The sequence below is a fragment of the Lipotes vexillifer genome, unplaced genomic scaffold (assembly GCF_000442215.2).
Source record: "Lipotes vexillifer unplaced genomic scaffold, Lipotes_vexillifer_v1.1 scaffold474, whole genome shotgun sequence".
NCBI lineage: Eukaryota > Metazoa > Chordata > Mammalia > Artiodactyla > Lipotidae > Lipotes > Lipotes vexillifer.
In genome coordinates, this window is record NW_006772385.1 from 556,981 (window position 1) to 578,637 (window position 21,657).

Genomic DNA, 21,657 nt, shown 5'->3' on the forward strand with positions numbered 1-21,657 from the left:
GCCTTGAGGGTTGATCAGTTCAGACGGTGTCACCCTGCAGGAGGGAGCCCACAAAATGGCTAAGTTTGTATTTATCGCTAAGGAAGAAAGATCCTTAATAGTCACCTTTCCTGACTTTCAGCTTCAGTAGGAAAAGTCTACACAGAAAAGGCCATCATTCCAATATTTATTTATACATCTAATTTCCTCTCAGAAATGTACACACTTCAGAGCTGTTATTGCATCAATATTATGACATTCATGCAATAAGTAAAAAAACCTTAGTGTTCTCTTTTACAATCTTAAAATGAAGGTTTAAAGAGACTAGTGAGTACACAACCGCCAGCAGAGTTACGTAAGCAAACCGTAAGCAAACCTTCCACCACTAAATTTCCGTCTCATGGTAAAAGTCCTTATAATAAAGAGCAGCCAGTTCAGATTTCTGTTACTATATATTTGGAGTGTATTATACGCTCATTAGCTGTAACTATAATATTCTGGATTCAACTAATAAGGCAAAGGCAACACAGGTACCTTTTTAATAACCATAAAGCTGTCTGTGGCCTAAGGCTGATGATTTCTCATCTTGATGAAGTGGTACTCTATCTCCTATTGGTTTGATTTTAAAAGATCTCGCCCTCCCCTCACGTTGTCACTGATCCACTGAATTGAGTGTGCAATCCATTGTAAAATATGTCATCCATTTTAAGGACCACTGAGAAAGAAAAATGTTCCCAGTTAAACTAGGACATGTTTTCCCATCATCAACTTTAAGACTCATCCTGATTTCAGACATGCTAAGGACGTGCGGGGCAAGTGCACCTTGAAATCAATAAAATGTAGCATACGGAAACTACTGCTCTTCTAATTAAAATGAATCGAAAGGAATATTGTTTTGAGAAATTTAGGACATGAACCAGGACATTCAACGATTCTAAGGACGCAGAAGAAGTGAGGAGTCAGTCTTAGATATACATGCAGTCAGCCTTCAGGGTGCTTTTTAACAATTCAAACAAGTCCCTTAACTTTTCAGTAGTACCTACCGAGGTGAAGGCTCCTGAGACCTCCACTCGCACTTAAAGCTAATGGTCACCTCTAAGATAACTGCAACCACAAGGCTTTGAAACTGCTGATTATTCTCCCCTTTGAGACACCGGTGCTAACGACTTGCCGAATGGTTAGAGGCGCGTTACCGTCATCAAACTAAACAGCGTGCCATCCTTGGACTTCTCACCTCCTCTCCAGCTCAGTAAATCCCTGGCCTTTCTACTGATGGCCTTGGAGCAGAAAAAGCATGAAACAATATTTTTCCCCCTTGGAAAGGGTTGAAAATAAAACTCCAAGAAAAAATTAAAGTCAGAGAAAAGAGATGTGCATAAACACTGAGGAATTTTTCCCCTTCCTGAGCAATCCTGGAGAGCTTAGCACTGAGAGTGAAGCCTTACAAACAACAACAAGAAGTCAACAGACAACAACGTAAAGCAGAAGAAAGTGGTCCCACTGTCTCCCTAGCATGACGGCAGCGTTCTCAGTTCTAAGGCTCAATCTGAATAACGGCTTTCAGGAGAACTGAGCAGAGCGTCCCTTTCCTCCAGTTGGACTACATCCAAACAATATAACTCTTGTTGGAACACGAACGCTCACAAGATACTGGGAAAACTCCCTTCTGACTCTCTCACTTAGTGTGAGCATCCAGAAACTGTTCGTCCATTCTTATCTGTCTCCTGTGACTTAGGATGCATTTGTTTGGTAACTAGATTCACCCCCTGTGCTAAATATAAAAGTACATCGTAATGTTCTCTCAAAACTCATATTCCACAAACTATCTGATGGGGTGAAACTCCCCAAGTCAAACCTGAAAGTCATCAAATAGACATGCATTCATATTTGCTCCCCTGCATCCTTATATTTCTACATGACTTACTTCTGTGAAGAGATCTCTTTCAAAACCACTGGCTTAGAAAATTATAGTAGTTGTCATTTTTTACTAAGAAGCATGCTTTTGGGGGGACAAAAACCCCAAACCTAAAGAACTTAAAATATCCTTTCCTTCAAACATACAAGCAGGCAGAAAACATTTTCCACCCCTTCAAACCCGCATCCGCAAGAGGAAAAGGGCTTACGTGTTCAGACTTCTCCTGTTCTTTTTTGTCCGTCTGCAAAAATTGACAGTTTTCTCTTGCCAGCTTCTGGACCAGTTCAATTCGCCCGATATCATCTCTCTCCTGAAGTTTGCATATCACACCAGCCTTAAGAGTTGGAGAAAAAGCAAAGATATACTTAAATCCGCAGTCCCAGGACATGACACCACTGCAAAGTTCACCTTATAACAGACTCATCTTCTCTGTCGCCTGGATTAAATCATGGTCTTGGTAAAATATTTTGCCTTTCCAAAATTGAAATTGTATTATCTTAACCTAATGCCTCACCAAAAGACTTAAAGTGAGATCATTTATCAGTCTACTTTAAGAGAGTGAAAGGCAGAGCAAACTAAGTCATTTGCTACTAAAGGGTGCTCCCGATATGCCACTATTTGTTCCTGACAGCCTGTTTCCTGTTACATAAGCCCAGCAAGAGGTTAAAAACTCATGGGAAAGTTAGCCAGGAACTACTCTGGCAATGAGGGTGAAGTGATAGAGTACTAAAAATAACAGTACATAACCTCCTAATTCCTTAGCTCCACCAGCTCATTCCATGTACAAATTCACAGTTCACAAGATCACAAGATCATTCTTCTTTTTTCATAACTGGAAAGTTACTATGGGGCATTATTAGTAAAATACCTCCAATGTTGCATAAAATCTGGTGGAAAAGTTTATTAAAAATAAACTGCAAAAAGAAAGCTTCAAATTTCATCAGGGTTTAGAAATGGTCCACAAAGCATCGTACTTTTTATTATACCCACGTACCAAATAATAATAATATGAAGGAGGAGGATCTAGGACTCTGATCAGAAACAAAAAATGGTTATATCACACACATTATGAGCTGTTTCTGCTCTAATTCTTTCAAAAATGGTTCACACTGACATATCAGGACACGATCTAAAAGGAAATCAGAAGTTACTCTTGGCAGGAGAAGCCAAAACTATCAAGTCTTTGTTTTACCCTATACAATCTACAGGATTCGAATGGACACAGCAACATGACCAAATATGGAGAAGGGGGCAGCAAGTGACCACAGCTTCAGGGTCTTAACAGTTTGTACTAAAGACACACATTTTGTTGAGTGGGCACCAGAAAAATGGAATTTTCCATTCAAAGCAATGACTAAGTATTTATTCCTAAGGGCAAGGACATCACCTTAACTAGCAGTTTCGGAAACAAACAAACAAACAAAATCATTGACGTGGCCCAAATCAGATTCCCATGGAACAGCAAAGTGGAATTCCTCCACCAAAGTCAGACATTTATGTTTACAGCATCCTTCACAAGTGGTCTTCCAGTTTGTCTCCAAGGTTTCCAAGGACAAGGATCTCAGTTTATCTTAGGACAGCCTGTGCAGTGCTGGAGAGCCAGAATTATTGGGAAGTCCCTTATCATGCTAGACAAAACGCTGAAACCACTGAACTTCAAACAATGAGTACTAGTATTACCTTTAGAGCAACTGAAAGTATGTCTATTTTTTATTCAATATGACAAACTTCCAAATATTTAAATACCATTATTTATGATATCCTCCTTTCATTCACTCACTCACTCACTCACTCGATTTTATTTGAACCACCACCATGTGCCAAGATCTATTATACGTTCTAGGGATACAGTGGTCAATAATAACAATAAAAACAAAGTCCCACATGTCATGGGGAGCTTATATTCACCAGGGGATGTGGATTATATGACATACAGATATGAAACAGCAGATGGTAATATATGATATGAAGGAAAACAAAGCAGGGTAAGGGACAGAGAAATGTTATTAAGATAGAAATGTCAGGGAAGGATTCTTTGGTTGACATTTGAGTGGAGATATAAAGGAAGTGAAGAATGTTACAGGCAGAGGAACAGAAGTGCAAGGGCCCTGAGGCTTGGGTGTGTTTGGCATGTTCAATGGAGAGCAAAGGGCACAGCAGGGCTGGAGCAGAGCTGGTAAGGGAGAGCCCGGTGGGACTGCTCAGAGAGGTGAAGCCGACCAGAACATGCAGCTTCTTTACAGGATGTGTAAGAGGTTTACATTCTTTTTCTGAACAAGATGGAAATACTTAGGAATGTTTTGAACGTGGGATTGGAATAATCTGACATTTTAACAGGATCGTTCTGTCTTCTGGGTTGAGAAAACACTGTTAAGGTGGGGGAAAGCAGTTAAAGCTAGAAGACCAGTTAGGAGATCGGTCTTCAGACAAGAAATGGCTTGGAACTTGTGGTAGTGGTGGAGATGGGGAGAAGTGATTAAAATCTGGATCTGTTTCAAAGGAAGGGCTAGCAGAATTGGTCTCTAAGATATTTGGCCTGAGTCACTGGAAGGGTAGGGTTGTCATTTCCTGAGATTGGGAGACTTGGGGAGATCTAGTAAGGGATATGCTTATTAGACATCCAAGTGGAGCTGCCGGGTTGGCCGTCTGGAGGTCCAGAGAAGTCTAAGCTGGAGATAGGACTTTGGGAGTCATCATAATGTAGACGGTATTTAAGCCAGAGGAAGGACTGAAGTTACCAATGGAGTGACGTAAACAGAGAAGAAATCCATGAGCTGAGTCTAATAGTTAGATATTGGGAAGATGAGAATAAGGAGGAGGGGCTCTAGTAGGAGAACCCAGTGAGTAGTGAGGGCAGTGTTTCAAGGAGGAGGGAGTGAAAAACTGTATCCAGCACAGCTGAAACATCAAATAAGGAGTTCAAAACAACTGACATTGAATTTAACAAAAGTAACTGGTGACTCTGAAAGTAACTTTTTTTTTTTTTTTTTTTTTTTTTTTGCGGGTACGCCGGCCTCTCACTGCTGTGGCCTCTCCCGTTGCAGAGCACAGGCTCCAGACGCGCAGGCTCAGCAGCCATGGCTCACGGGCCCAGCCGCTCCGCGGCATGTGGGATCTTCCCGCACCTGGGCACGAACCCGTGTCCCCTGCATCGGCAGGTGGACTCTCAACCACTGCACCACCAGGGAAGCCCTGAAAGTAACTTTTGTTTTTTTGAGAAAAAAAGTGGTAGTGGGGAAAAAAGCCTTATTCACGTGGTTTTAACAGAGAATGAAAGACAACTCTTTTGAGGAGTTTTACTTCAAGAAATGGGGCACTAGGACTTCCCCGGTGGTCCAGCGGGCAAGACTCCTCGCTCCCAATGCAGGGGGCCCGGGTTCCACCCCTAGTATGGGAACTCCCACATGTATGCCGCAGCTAAGAGTTCGCATGCTGCAACTAAGAAGACCACCTGCCACAACTAAAACAATAAAAGATCCCACGTGCCGCAACTAAGACCAAGCAGAGCCTAAATAAATAAATAATTTTTTAAAAAAGAAATGGGGCACTAGTTAAAGAGTGATGTTGCAGGGGGCTTTGCTTGCTTGTTTAGGGTGAGGGATATTCCAGCACATTTATCTTTATTAGAAATCATACAGTGTATAGAGGGAAATTTGATGATGTGGGCAAGACAGAGGGCATTTTTAGGAGAAATGTCCTTGAGAAGGAAAGAGCATAAAGACCTACTCTCAGAAACATGAATATGAGTATTTCACTCACTGTAATAGGAGGGGAGGTGAAGTACGGGGGGAACATGCCAGTAGGTTAGCATATCTGGTGGTGGGAATGAGGAAATTCTTTTCTGAAGGCCTCTATTTCAGAAATAAGAAGTCAGGTGATTAGCTGAGAGTAAGGACTGTGAGAAGATCCTGGAAGTATAAGAAAAGAAGGCATGTAATGGTCATTTCAGTTCCAAGGGTTGGCAAACTTTTTTTTGTAAAGGGCCAGAGTGAAAATATTCTAGGCTCAGTGGGGGTGTGGTCTTTGGTGCAACTACCCAAGTGTCCAGTTTTAGCATAAAAGCAGCAAGAGACGGTATGTAAATGAATGAGCGTGGCTGTGTTCCAATAACACTTTATTTATAAAAACAGGCAGTAGGCTGCGGTTTCTCAACTCCTGACCTGAAAGAAGAGGCAACCGGACAAGGAAAGTAGAATCAGATTGCCAAGCATTAATAAGGGCCCACTTGACTTTGGTTTTAGATCCTTTTACCATCCTAGCCGTCCTCCTTAGCGTGTACTGCTTTGTCAGGATTTTAATGGAGCCCATAACCTGAGATAATGCTGAATACATGGGCCAGTCTTGAAGATGTTCTTTTAATCAATACTAGATCAGCAGTGTTAAGGACGCTCCTTTAAATTATGAAGGCAAGAAAATTATTCAGGGAAATTTCTACACAAAAATTATGAACTTTCTTTAAATGTTCTGACACTTAAAGGAATATGTTTCTGTTATCTAGAAAATTCATTTATGTTGACCAACTAGGATTTCTTCTCTCTCCATCCCTGTCATCCTCACGGTGTTTAATATATTGCCCTGCTAGAGGAGACAGGGTGTTAATGACACTGCAAGCTCTGGACCTGCTCCGTGGCTTCTTATTCAGTAGTGTGATGGATTGGTCCCCATCTCTCTCTGCTCCCCAGTGTGGCAGCCCTGTGTAATAGAGGGCACTTGTGGGATGGGGCCAGGCAGGGGTGGCACATAGGAGGAAAGCACCATGAGCTAACTAATTTGGCGAGTGAGAATGAGCCTGTTACCTTTTCTCACCAGCACAGGCTCCAAAGCAACCGGGCTAAGCTTCCATAGACTCCAACTTGGAGAGAGAGTCTTTCCTTCTGTCTGTGGGTGCCGTATGTATTTTTAAAAAAACAACTGATAAGAGCATCAGCAAAAACACGGTAGGACTGAGTACAGGAAATTTAAGAGACCTCGACTATTTTTTTTGGTTTCTGTGTGAACATGAGTTTTTTGCTTAGGATCCTAAATAGAGACTTTTCTCTCTTGAGGAAATACATTTTTATTGGAACCAGATAACTTGGGTTTACAAATTATGTATTTTAAACACAAAGTGCTATTACTTTAAAAAGTGGGTTTCAGATTGACTCAGTTATTCCTTATTTATAATTAAATCATCTTATAATTTAAAAAGGAATATTGCTATCTTGATTTTCTGGTTTCTGCATAATTTCTAGATGCATTTTCACAAGATAATCAATTCTTCAGCTCTCCTTACATATAACTATCAAAAGAGACTTGCAAGGAGGGTTGTGAAACTTTCTTCATTCCCTAGAGAACTTTAATCCCAGAGAGATGCCCGTACATCCTGGAGAGTTTTATAAGAGAGTCCTCTTTGGAAACACCACACTAAACCAGATGTTCTCTGGGGGGTTCCTTTCACAGCTCTGTAACTTAGTGATTTAATTCAAAAAAGCCATGAAAAAAAAAAAAAAGCCATGAATTTATTAATATATTTTGAGAGCTCTGTTATGGCAGGAGAAGCAAGATAACAGCCCTTGATCTAGACTTTCACATTCCTGGACTACTTAATTTATCTATGTGAAAATAATTATAAACAGTTTACCTAACACTGTAAGGCCAGCAAAAAATAAAAAATTAATGTGTAACCATCAGAAGAGTTATTTAAGAGCCTTATTTCAAGGTCTGCTTTGAAAAAAAAAAATCTCTGTAATGCATAATTAAAGCTATTTATATCATTTTCAGTATTTGAGAAGAGAAATGTTATCAGTGTAAATGAAAAGTCTGTTTCCTTTATAAATGGAGTCATAGAAATGTTTGGTCCATTCTTTCAGTGGTGAAATGAAACTTGGACAGAATTCCCTTAGGAGAAACTGCAAACTAAATGAACAGCCTTTACGACATAAGGTGAAAGAGCACAAGTTCTATGTATGGAAGCATTTTCTGCATGATCATAACCTTAAAAATCACCTTTTCTAAAACAGCATGCAAAAATTGCTATCAAGGGAAGGAAAACCAGGATGAAAGAATCCACCTTTCATGAAAGCACTTTTGTAATAACAGAATGCTTTTCAATACAAATTCAGGGTATTCGGGTAAACTTGTATTGATTATTACATAACAGATTCATTTCTGCAAACTTAAATCTTGAATAGAAATTCATGAATTTTTTTTTTGTTGCTTTGAACACAAAGTCCAAATGACAGAATAAAACACTGATGGGCTGGGATGGTGCAATACGTTACCTATTTCCTACAGAAAGTTACCTAAAGAAAGTAGAATTCTTTCCAGGAAAATTCAGAAGACAATTCATAATAAATGAATAATTTTAAAAATTTCATTGTATTATCCATTTTCTCAAATTTCTCCAGAGAAAGAAAACTATGACAAATTTCCTACTGGTTGGAATAGAAAAATACACCCTTTGATAACTGCGGAAAGGATCAAGAAAAGAACATACAGTGAAAAGTACAGGCAACAGAAAGTGCGATGGTAAAGGCAGGTTTACTAATGTCCAGGGCATCACTAGGACGGGCCTCAGACACCATGCCGGGGCATCACGGCACCTTAGGAAGCTTTCAGTGATTCCCGGTCCCTCACTGTACAGATGAGGCAGTGCAAGTTCAGCGGGGGTTCACTGCTCCGGTTCCCCTCCCTTGTGGAATTACCTGTGTTGATACACCACACTGGTCACACAGACCTATCCTCTACAAACACCGCGTGATACTGGGTCCTGCCAAAGTGGGCCGGGGGCGGGGAAGGAGGCAGAAACCGTAGCTGCGTGGAATTTATTCCTGTTATTTCCCTTAAATATGTTCTTAATCTATTACACTTATATAATTATCTCTTCTGATGAGACTAAATACATTACATATTTACATAATCAATGAAGTAAGGGGTTCATTCATTACATATATTTAATTCCTTGAATTTTCCGACTAGAATAGCGAGGTCACCAATATTTTATCTTGTTTTGACCTGAGAGAAATTACAGCTCAGATCTGTATACATTACTGATCATTTTGCTAACCAGAGCAGCAAAGTTGACAAATAATAAAGTAGTTTTAAAAAAAAGAGAATAAGTAAATTTAATAAATTCTAACACAAAGGATTGAAAAGGGTCATCTGTTTTCTATGATAGCTATCACAACCTTAAATAAGAGCTTTCTTCAGTCTATTTTTTTTTGAAAAATCACACTTTGCTGATAAAACAATCATGAACTACGTGGCAATCGATCTGTATAATTAACAGCTATTACCACTTAATATTAAAATGATTGATTCCAATGGAGGAATAGGAGACAAAATAATTACTGAATCCAGTGGTCTATGGCCACCCGAATAAAAGCAAGAATTTCCAAAGTTCAGCATGTTATAAATTACTCATTGAATATCTCACTAGAACCTGCAAAAATTCTATACATTTGATAAAGATTTTTTAACCCTTTAGTCCTAAACAAAGGGTTACAACGAGTGAAAGGTCTAGAATGTTTTCTGTAAGTGCAGATACCATAATGGCAGACAGAGCAACATTGCAGCCCAGTCCTGTTAGATACCTTAAATATTCAGACCAGAAAGCAATGTGATACTGATCATGACAATGATAATAACTCCAGGAGGCTATACTTACTGTGTGCCAGGCACTGTTCTAACTGCTTCACATATATTCATTTGATCTTCAAAACAATTGTCTCCATTTTCCAGATGCTAGAAAGGCAGCTTAGCATAGGGGTTAAAAGCAAGGATGTAGGAGCCAGATTACCTTGGCTGGATTCCCATCCCCACCACTTAGCAGCTCATCTGTGAAGTGGTGGTAAGTATACTATCTGCCTCATAGGGTTTGTTGTGAGGTTTAAGTATGTTAATAAAAACAAAGAGCTTAGAAGAGTGCGTTTGAAGTACTAAGTGTCAACTCTCAATACTCTTACAGAAAAGGAACATGGGGCACCAGGGAGTAGTGTAACTTGCCCAGGGTTGCTGTGACAGTGCAGCATGGCCCAGGAGACAACACTCTTAACCTCACGGACGCTGCCTGACATTCACGGAAACTCTTTTATGTGCCAGGGTGGCACGCATTCTTATGTTGCTTCATTTCAACCTCATGACAACTTTATAACATCTCTACAAAGATGAAAACCAAGCATGCTAGTCACTGCCTAGCACGGTGGGGACACTTGGGTGACAAAGACACGGATGCCACCCTACAGGAACGAACTGGTTTAGAGACAATAAAGAACTTGCCTCCAGGCACCAGCTATGAGAAAGAAGGGCTGGGATGTAAACCCTAGGCTATATGCTCCCTTCACTCTTCCTACACGTCCCTGCATGGAAATAGGGAGTTTCCTAGGCAGAAAAGATATTTTTAGAGAGAAAGGAAAGAAAGGAATCAACATATGAGGAGAGAACTAGAGTTTTCCGGTAGGTGGTATGCCTGGGTACAGCAAGGCCCAGTCTCTCTGGAGTTAGTGACTGGCTTAACCCTTTATACACCCAAAGTTTTCAACAGCCAGGGGACATTTTCCCCATAGTGACATAATTCACCATCGATTCACTGGTTTCAATTGGTTTCATGATTCCATTCCTCTGTACATTCTGTAGATGCACAGAGATGTCACCGTTGCTGAAGAAAAACCACAAAACCTCTTAGAGCAAAGTCTATGCATCCATTTGAGACACACAGAGGAACAAAATTGCATTAAAACAGACTTTTGTCCACAGAATAAGTCCAAAATAAATTAAAAATAGCAGTTTAAATTTAGAAACTAAATAATAAACTGTCCTACTAATAACTTAATGCCTTAAGAAACCGTTGAGAAAGCTATCCTTGCCCAGGTTTGCTTGGAAGCCTGAAGTATAATTTCAGTATGAGCCTGTGGATTGCAGCATTCTGAACATTACCACAGCAAAACAATTCCAGACAAGTCCTTATATGAACTTACTAGAACATGACAACCTCTGCAACCCTGGCTGAGAAAGCTAACGTGATTATTCTGACCAGAATCCACAGACTTACAACTTTAAAGGTGAAGTGTGCGGGGTCAACCAAACTAAGAATCGTTTTTTTCTCCAGGCCTACTGAGGTATACTTAATATACAAAAAGTCACACACATTTAATGTACCCATTTGATACAGTTTGGACCCGCGTGATACCAGCATACCATCACCACAATCCTGTGAGGCCATTTCCTCTGTAGGTCTAGCTAGTAGAACCGAGCAACGCCCTGCATGGAGTAAGGGCTCAAACGGGCTCGTCTGTTTCCAGAGTTTTTCCACTCGTTTCCCCCTGAGTGTAGAGTAGCTCCGCTTCTTCTCCCCGGGGTAGATCAATCAACCCATAATTGCTCTCGACACACCATGACCGATTTCTCAGTAGTACACTCCCCTGGACCCACTCCTTTCTCGTTCTTATGTATAATAAAATGCAATGGCTTATTTATTCAACATTCTTCTCTTTTTAATCCTCACAACTCCCCTGTCAGGTAGGTTCAGAGGTGAGCCATCTAAAACTCAAAAGGGTTAACAAACTGGCTTATGGTAGCTAGGTATTTAGCCATGTCAAACAAGGCTATAGCTGGGTGTCAAGGGGGTGGAACTCTGAGGAGTGGAGTTGAATGGTTGAGGGCTTGCAAAACAATGCCCTTATGCCATCTGTTCTGCTTCTCGCCCAGCTGTCCCCACAAAGAATCTCTAAATGCTCTGCACTTACATAAAGTTAACAGTTGATAGCAGTAGGGTACCCAAAGTTTTTATGCTGCCATAGTATTTGGAGGTCAGCTGCTACTAAAAGCACATCCGTACCACGAGATAAATGCTGGGGGTGGGCACAGAAACTTCACCAGGTGCGGCATCGCACTGATCTGTCTGGCCCTGCCCCGGGGGGTCATGCTGTCAGCCAGCTGATTCTCCTCTGCCATCTCCAGGGGACAGTCTACCCTACGGCGGTCTCCCCTGGTTCTTCACTTACTTTGCTTGCTGTCTCTGGGAAGCGGAGGATGTCTCCGGATCTGTCCCTCCTCCCCCATGAATCAAACTATAAACGTGAAGAGCAATTTAGGTTTTTCTTGTGAAATACCTCTCATCAAAAATAAGTGCTTCATTCCCATCATATGACTATTGTACAGAACACAAAAGGTGAGACCTGTATCATCTGCAAACACCGGTGCTATCTCACCACTCTCACCACAGAGGAAGGGTGTAAGGAGGGGCTGTCACAGAACTTGTCACACCTGAGGATCCGCAACACCTTCAGCCTCTGTCACAGTTACGTGTTTGTCACTGTTTTCTTCATCGTGTTCAATTGCTTAAATAAAAAAAGAGAAAAAGAACAATATTAAACAAATGTAGCATAGTAAGAAAATTGTTTCAGGTCATTTTCTTTTCAGATGGCAATCTGGCAGGAAAAAATGATGTTAGGTAGAGTCCCAAAATGTAAATATCAGTACTGCTTTTTAAATTATTTGGATGAAAAGTTTAACGAATAGCACTGGGCACTTTTCATGTACATTATCTCATTTGTTAAATCAGTGGCATTGGAGCAATCCGATCTCAATTTTCCTCGTCACCTCAACCCATCAAGACATCATCATGTCAGTTTCATATTTCACCCAAGGGGGAGCTGGGGTAGAGGTGAAGCCTTCTATCCAGTTCATGTGAGAACATCATATTTTTTGTAATGTGATTTTTTTTGGCTAATAGTTTACTGTTATGTAATGAAGGAAGCATGATTTTTTCAAACTGAAGTATAGCTGATTTACAATGTTGTGTCAGTTTCGAGTGTACAGCAAAGTGATTCAGTTATACGTACATATATTCTTTTTCAGATTATTTTCCATTATAGGTTATTACAAGACACTGAATATAGCTCCCTGTACTATACAGTAGGGCCTTGTTATTTATCTAGTTTATATATAGTAGTGTGTATCAGCTAATCCCAAACTCCTAATTTATCCATCACCCCCCCCTTTCCCTTTGATAACCATAAATTTGTTTTCTATGTCTGTGAGTCTCTTTCTGTTTTGTAAGTAAGTTCATTTGTATCATTGTTTTAGGCTCCACATATAAGTGATATCATATGATATTTGTCTTTCTCTATCTGACTTACTTCACTTAGTGTGATAATCTCTAGGTCAACCCATGTTGCTGTAAATGACATTATTTCATTCTTCTTTATTACTGAGTAGTATTCCATTGTATATATGTGCCACATCTTCTTTATCCACTCACCTGTGGATGGACACTTAGGTTGCTTCCATGTCCTGGCTATTGTAAACAGTGCTCCTATGAACATAGGGGTGCATGTACCTTTTCGAGTTAGAGTTTTCTCTGGGTATACACCCAGGAGTGGGATTGCTAGAGGAAGCGCAATATTTTATATTTGGATTGTACAGAGCATTGTTACCACAAAATTCCAAACTACGGAGTCTTGAATCCACCTCCTCTCCCATACTTCCCCAGCATCTCCCTATCCAAGTCCTTGTCACCCTTTCTGCACCAGTGCAATAACCTCCTACCACAAAGCCCCTGATTCCAACCTCTCCCTAATAAAAGCGGGCTTGAGCACAACTGCTAAATAATCAGTCTCAAAAAATATAACAATAAGTGCCCTGCTTTGGCCTCTGTATCACTTATCTCATCAAGTCTGAACACTGTTCATCACAGAAGGTCTTCCTTGAATTCTCCAGCTTCTTCCTCATCTCCAACCTCACCCTGACATTTAACATCAGAACGTATCGTACCAGCTCTGATCCAAACTCTACGATTTCATTATTTTTCTCCTTGTATGGCCTGCTCTTCCATTTTAACAAATATGTACTTAGTACCTACTAGGTGCCTGGCACTGGGGTTATTCCTGTGAACAAGATAGGTAAGCTCCTGACCTCATGAAGTACACATACTAGCTGGGGGGATAGCTAACAACTACTGTTCCAACGAGTAACAATCATAATTATTACAATAATAATCTTTAAAAATAAGATGGGGGCTTCCCTGGTGGCGCAGTGCTTGAGAGTCCGCCTGCCGATGCAGGAGACGCGGGTTCGTGCCCCGTTTCGGGAGGATCCCACGTGCCGCGGAGCGGCTGGGCCCGTGAGCCATGGCCGCTGAGCCTGCGCGTCCGGAGCCTGTGCTCCGCAAATGGGAGGGGCCACAGCAGTGAGAGGCATAACGCAAGAAAAAAAAAAAAAAATAAGATGGGATTAAAGATCATGATAAATGGTGAAATGACAGAAAACCAACTGGGGGAGGTCACTGCGGAGAGCAGGCCATGCATGTTGCTTCCCTGAAGAAGTGATATGTGGGCTGAGACCCGAGGCTGAGACGGAACTGCCCGAGACAGGTAAGAGGGATGCAAGACAAGCCTGGAGAGAGCGTGGACCAAGGTCAATTCAGATGTTAGTCTAAGAACACGCGGGGGCGCACCAAGGAATTTTAAAATCGGGAACTGCATGATGCGTCTATTTTCAAAGGTACTTTCTGCCTGCTTTGTGGAGACCAGACTTACGAGGAGCAAGAAGGAAGCAAGGAGTCCAGTTAGGTGATCGTGGCTTAACATCTGGCCTAGAGATAACCAGGGCATGGACCAGGGAAGCAGCAATGAGCTGAAGAAACACGGAGGATTTGAACTGTGTTTTTGAGTTCATTTGGCAATGAACTGAATATGAGAGGCAGGGGACTGTGCAGGTGGGGGAGGGAGATGAGTAAGAAAAAGTAATCCAGGGTGATTTGTAAGTAGAATAAGGCACTGCTCATACACGCTGTACCACTTATTCTTCTTGCCTTCTCCATCAAAAGCAGGCCCCAGACATAGCACCCTCACTGACAGTGAGGTCGCCCACTGTACTTTTGGATTCAGTTCGCACTGTTTTGTGTACTCTTAAGTACTATGCTCTTTGCTCTGTATTTTTAAAAATATTATTTCACACACCTTTTGCTTTTATATGCCTTTTATGCCCACTGCGTGGTGCTTATGATGACACCCACCTAAAATGCTGTGCACGCAGCATGAGCTCTGTGAAAATTAACTGAGATGAACAATTTCTCCCCAAGCGACCAAAACGGCACAACTTGACTACACCTACATACATGAGCTACGTCTTTCATAACCATTTATTAAAAAAGAGGGGAGGGAAAGTCCTCTGTTAAACTCCACGGATAACTAGGATAACTCCTACTAGATGAGCATTTAAAGGCAAGGCCGGAAGAGTGGAATCGGGGAGAAGCTTTTCTTCTATTTTCAACAAAATGTTCCACTGACGCTACTGTTGCCCAGTTAGGAGGAACGTGAAGAATAAAGAAAAACACTCCTGTTTTCTTTGAACAGCTAGAGGCACAAATGAAAAGGGGAAAATAAAATACAAAACAACATCTGAAACTCCACTTAAAAATGCAATGGGCTGTAGAAATAAGCAAACTAACAACTAATATAAGAAGCCTGTCCTCATCCTGTAATGGGGAATTATGTTTCTGGAGGGCAATTCAGTAATATACCTACAGGGGACGACTTGGCCCACATGAAGAATCCACCGTACCTTGGCACTTAATTTATGCTTTACGTGAATTTTTGCCCTTTAAACTTTCAGTTTTGATGAAAATAAAGGAAATTAAATTTTGAAGTAATTTTGCCTATTACATTCATGTTTTTGTTTCTAAAACAACAATGTCCTGGTGTCTATGCACTTCTTTTTCTCGCCTTATTATACTGCATCATACAATATGCAGGACAGTGAATAGCAATTTCACGATTGAGAGTTCACACTATTTTTTGAGATTTAGGCATAATTCTTAGTACATATAAATAGAACCAAAGGAAGAAGAGATTAGCAGAAAAGCATACTTGGGATAAAATAAAAATTCAGTCCTGTATTTCTAGCTTATCCTCAACAACGATGCTCCATTTCTTATCACATATTTGAAGACCTCAACATGTGTTGCCCAGAGTTACAGGTTGGTTAACAGAGCAAGAATTAGAAACACAAGTTAAAGGCACGTGGCAAAGGTCACTCAGCAACTGATGCAGTGTGGGTAACGAAGAGACACTCAAAGTTCTAGTAGACTCTTAACCTCAGCACCTTGATAATGAAGAAAAGAGTGTGGTCTCGTATTAACACGTAACATAATTTCATTGGAAATACTGAACAAATATGATTCCAAGAACACATTTTAGCCAGGGTTTCACATACACCACTTGGGGAAAACACCTTATTTATCGTGGCCTTCAGAGGGTTTTATATTCACCCCCATGAAGTCTCATGGACCACATAGTTAGCCACCTAAAAGGAAATGCCTTATTGACCGTTTAATGTGAGATTAATGTCTAGGAATATGTAAGGGGCAGCTTCTCTTCCTACCTTCTCATAGTGCGGCTCGTGGTGGAACAAGGAGGAAGCAGTTACTTGGATTCATGAACTGAGTTCGTTTATCTGATCAGAATAAGAATATGTTGGGGGAAACTTTCCTATGCAAATATTGATTCTGGGACAGTTCCCTCCAGTGGAACACAGATACAGGAATGAATGCTTCTGGGACCGAGCGAAGCTCGAAGCCGCACTCTGCCAACATAAACCATCCCCTTATCTCTCAACACACAGAGTCCAAAAGCCAGAAAAGACCTTTGAAAATAACTTGCCACCACAAAAGTTACAGCACAAGCTCTGAAGCGTATGCTTTGAATGGTAAACATCAGAGCCCTTGAGAGAACTAAGAATATATGTGGATTAAATTAGCACTAATTCACATAAAAGTACTTAGTTTAATTGCATCGATTTGTAAGTTAGCCAAGAGCAATTCAAGAGGAGTTACTGGTGACAGCCTCCGAGGATGCCAGGGCTCGCCTGAATGTCACTTTCTTGCTGCCTTGGGGACAACAGGTTCTCTCTCCCCACGACTTACTGGGAGGGTTGCTAAGAAAACTCTCCTAATAACTCTGTCAAAACTATTATTTAAACACACAGGGGACCGATACTCTATCAGAATGATGCTTACTTAATTTCTGATCAATTGTGTAAAGGTCGAAGCCAAACCAGCAGGTCATTAAACACAATGACTGTAATGCACGATGTGACTAGAGTTGAGAGCGTTCTTTAGGAATCAACCAAACTTTTTCTTTTTTTTTAAATTTAAAAGCCAACCAAAAATCTTACTACAGACAGAAGTTTAGCACTTCAAGCTCCAATGTGAGAAATCAGCAAATACAGTTGAGAAAAATTATTCATTGAGCAACTTGCCAAGGATTAAAGTTTTGGCAATAATGTCCTCTTTCACCTATGTGGTATTTTTTACAGAGAGAAAGCTGTTTCATGAAGGGTCTCATCTGATGTTCACACAACCTGAATAGTTGGGCAAGTAAAATCATCCTCATCTTATAGATGAGGTGAAGGAACCTGTCCTGGTCCTCCCACATACAACGTATGTATCTGTGGCAGTTCAAGTCGCCCTCCGTCAAGGATGGAGCAGAACAGGCTGGTCAAACTACACATCTGCAAATCCATTCATGTGGATCCTGACCAGGACTTCTTTTCATTTCTTTTTTAATGAAATAGAACAGGATACAGTAGAAAGAATAGGAAAAAAAGTTAAAAGTCAAAGGCATTGCAACTAGTAAAGTATTTTTCACAAATGTGAATTAGCTATGTGCCAGGTCAAGCTCTTTTGTGTGTCCTGTGGGCTGTGAACATAAAAATGTTAAGAAAACACAGAGGTATTTTCAGGCCACAAGAGGCAGAATCTAGTTCCTCACTATCCAAGTAAGCAGCTATTTTCTGGTACCATTCCTGGAGAAAGGTCATTTTGTTTATTTTAGGAGGCCTCTCAACAACACTCCATCCACATTCAACAAGGAGTGTATTCCCCGTGAGAGGGCATGGAAATGAGCTGCCAGCAAGATACACTGATAGAGTACATTCATTTTTAGTTACCAACATACATTCACAAATGCTTCCAAACACTCAATCTTTTCTAATCTTTAAAAAGTAAGGGAAAAAGCAGTTGCAAGCCTCAACTCATCACTATATATGTTTTTGCAGGAAAATTTGAACAATAGTGGTCAGTAGTCACCACTGAGTCATTCCATACAGTATTTTTATTTTTTTTTTACTGTTTAAAGTTTTGTCTGTTTTTTTTCCAGTTTTATTGAAAAATAATTGACATACATCACTGTATAAGTTTAACGTGTACAGCATGATGGTCTGATTTACATACATTGTGAAGTGATTACTATAATCAGTTCAGCTAACATCCATCTTCTCTTATAGATACAGTAAAAAGAAAAGAAACAAAAGAAAAAGGAAAAAAAAATTCTCCTTTTGATAAGAACTCTTAGGATTTTCTCTCTTAACAACTTTCTTATGTCACATACAGCAGTGTCAGTTACAGTCATCATGTTGTACGTTACATCCCGACTTAGTTATCTTCGAACTGGAAGTTTGTGTCCTTTGACCACCTTCCTCCATTTCCCCCTCCGGCCAACCCCCTGCCTCTGGTAACTATAAGTCTGATGTCTTTTTCCATGAGTTTGGTTTTTTCTATATCCATTCATCCACTGATGGACACTTAGGCTGTGTCCACGTCTTGGATATTTTAAATAATGCTGCTATGAAATGGGGGTATAGATATCTTTTCAAGTTAGTGTTTTCATTTCCTCTGGATATATTCCCAGAAGTGGAATTGCTATATCACAGGGTAGTTCTATTTTTAATTTTTTGAGGATCTTCCATACTGTTTTCCACAGTGGCTGCACCAATTTACAATCCCACCACACTTCACTATTATAATCTGGCCTATCCAGTGCCATTTGAACTTCATTTTGAAAGCTGACCAATAACCACTATATCTTTGTCCCAGTCTGTTCAGCCTGTCAGCTGAACTTGAGACTTGTTTTAAAATTCTTTTCTGGGTCCTTATCATGTTGAAACTCTGAAAATGCAAGTTTTCTGCAGGCTGTCTTTTCTCTCTTTGCCTCTTTCCTCAGTGATCTTATCTGTTCCTATGGTTTCAACTTTCCCTGTTATGCGGGTTATTCCCAAAGCTGTGTCTACATCTCTGCCCTCTTCTCTGAATTCCAGGCCCGCATCTCTGGTTACACAACGAGGATGTTCATTTCACAGACCGTCACGTGTCTGCTCCGTACAAGCTGCTATGATAGGTGTAGTGGTACCACCCCTGTCCTCAAGAAAGAGTCATCTATTTAGTAGGATGTGAGGACACAAAGGTCTGAGGTCACATGCATGACCCTCACTATATCCCACAAGCCTCTTCCTCCTCTGAGGGCCTGTTCTTTAGTTCAGATCGCCATCAGGCGTCTTCACATTCGTCCTTCCCCTCATCCCTCGCCTCCATCTCTCACTAGATCCTGTCACTTGTACCTCCGAAACGTTTCTATCCCTCTCTCTCCCTGCCACTGTCATAGCTCGTGACCCCGCCACCTCTCACTGGGGCCACTGCCACAGCGTATCAGCCAGCCTCTCCCTCAATACATTCTCCACCCAGATGTTCCACTTCGAAATCGCCAGTCTGATCCTGCCACGCCACCCCCCCCCCCAATCCCTTTAGACTCCTGCCTCTCACCCCTTGGAGAACACGACAGTCACACAGGGAGCTCAATACCAAATCAGACTCCACAGTACGATCCCAGCGTCTCTGACGCAGTAGGGCTTCGCCCAAGTTCGTGCAGGTTTGAGAGCTTTGACACCTGGGATCCCTACTCTAACACTGGCCGTCATTCAGGCTGAAGCCTCAAGCTGGCCTTGAAGGCTGGGCATTTGGGTCTCACACTCTCCCAGGGCACGCCCCACATTTCTTTGTTTCTAGCCTGGAATGCCCTTGTCGCCACCTTCACCAGGTGAAATTCTTGTCCACTGGGCTCTCCAGCTCAAACCCCATCCCTCTAGTGAGAATCCTTCCGCGTCTTCACGACCTGTACCCCTGGCCCTCGACAAAATGGGGAGTCCTTCCTTCCTGGCCTAACAAAGCTCTTTTTCTATACAGTTATGCTTTTTCATCTCAGTATTTTATAACTAGCTACACAAACATCTGTCTTTACTAATCTACATCATGAATTCCTCAAGGGGAGAGAATAACTTCTAGAAACTGTGCTGCTGAGTACTGGTCTACTTAACTGAACAAAGGCGACCAACTCAGAAACAAACAGATACAAACAGAATAAAATGTCACACCCAGTTTGAGGGAGAGGGTAAGATTATGAAAGAGACTTCAAGGAAAAGGTAGATTCTGACACATGAACGAGGTCGTGAGGAAAGGCAGTCTACGTAGAGAATCGGCATAAACAGACGTAAGGTGTAGAAAAGCACGGGATGGGACCAGGGAACAGGACAGTGTTGGGAAACAGTAGAGAACAAAGCTGGAAGAGTTAGTTGGCCTTGGATGTTAGGCTGAGGAACTCGGAAGTCATTTAGCAGCAAGTGAGGTGATGTGAGCAAAGGAAACATCACCATCATTACATTACGTTTATTACAAACAATCTAAGCAAGAATTGACTTGAATTTCCTACTAGGACTTCAGTCTCTTTGAAAATTAGAGCCATAATGACATACTTATTTTTAAGCTCTCCTACACATCCCCTCCCCTCCAACTCCAGCCATGTCTCCCAACCCACAGATCTGTACAGAGCAGATGATAAACGTTTGCTGCTTAAAAGAAATGTATTACTTTTTACTAACATTTGAATATAGGTGTGCTGATAATTCTGGAAATTCTTGGCACCCAGACATCATAATCAATCTAGAGTGTGGAGGCTAGAATCACTGTCATCTCCCACATCAGACGCTCCACACTCCTCACACTTGGCTGGAGGCACCTCAAGACACCGAGAGGGACTCTGGCTGCTTCCCTGCCGCCTCACTGACTGCATGATTTATCCCTTCCCTCAGGCACAAGAGGATTCCATTTCAACTCTTAGGCCTTTGCCTTGTAGTTGAGGCGGCCCTCCAAACTTCCTTTCCTCCACTTTGTCACAGGATTTTACCTATTAGGTGTTTTTTCTGGAGTAACATTCAATACATGTCCAGCCAATGGAAAAGTTATTCAACAGAGAAAAATGATAATGTCACCAGAGCAAAGTGTATCCTTTAATTAGAACATAAATATTTGCTCCATTGGCAAGGGTAATAAAGAGCTCATCAGTACCTGAGCCCAGCAGCCTGTTCCCTTGCCCTTCTTAAGAGGAAATGTACCAGAAATGAACAAGTTTCCTTTTAATGCAAAGGTGGCTTGTATACAATCCAACTAAAAGAAAACCTCAATGAAAAACAATCGAATTAACCTTAGCAAAAATTTTCTTCAACATTTTTCTCGGGAGACAGAAAGGCTTTCGTTTTTTAAGTGCCTTGCAAGGACTGTGCTCTGGTAACAGGACAGGTTCAGGCTGATCACATGATAAAAGATATGAGCAGCAATAATGCTCAGACACTGCAAGACATTCATTCATTAAAAAAGATCCTAGTGCACTCCACTACTCTGTACAGTTTTGCTGAGCAATTAAAATTTTAAAAGATTTATCTTTGGGAGTAAAAGAAAATTATTTCTAAGCCTAACTACGTGCCAGTGAGAAGTTTCATGCTTTAGGCCATCTAACTCTCTCCCACCCCCAAGAGCCCCAGAGGCAGGTGCCCTTTGCTCCATTTCACAGAATAAGAAAATAAGCATCTGGAAGCCACTACTTCACAGTAAGGGACTAAGCCAGAACTGAACCCGAGTCTCTTAATTTCCTTTTTTTTTTTTTTTTTTTTTTTACATT

General features: G+C 41.2%; 1 protein-coding gene across 1 annotated transcript in view; it reads right to left on the reverse strand.

The window, feature by feature from the left end:
- The window catches only part of RAPGEF5 (Rap guanine nucleotide exchange factor 5), a 172,589-nt gene that overhangs the window by 95,956 nt on the left and 54,976 nt on the right, over positions 1–21,657 (reverse strand). The window contains exons 5-6 of the mRNA XM_007447441.1: positions 12,137–12,210; positions 2,103–2,228 (exon numbers count right to left, since the gene is read on the reverse strand). Of these exons, the coding sequence (XP_007447503.1) occupies positions 2,103–2,228; positions 12,137–12,210 (200 nt within the window). The remainder of the gene's footprint in view (positions 1–2,102; positions 2,229–12,136; positions 12,211–21,657) is intronic.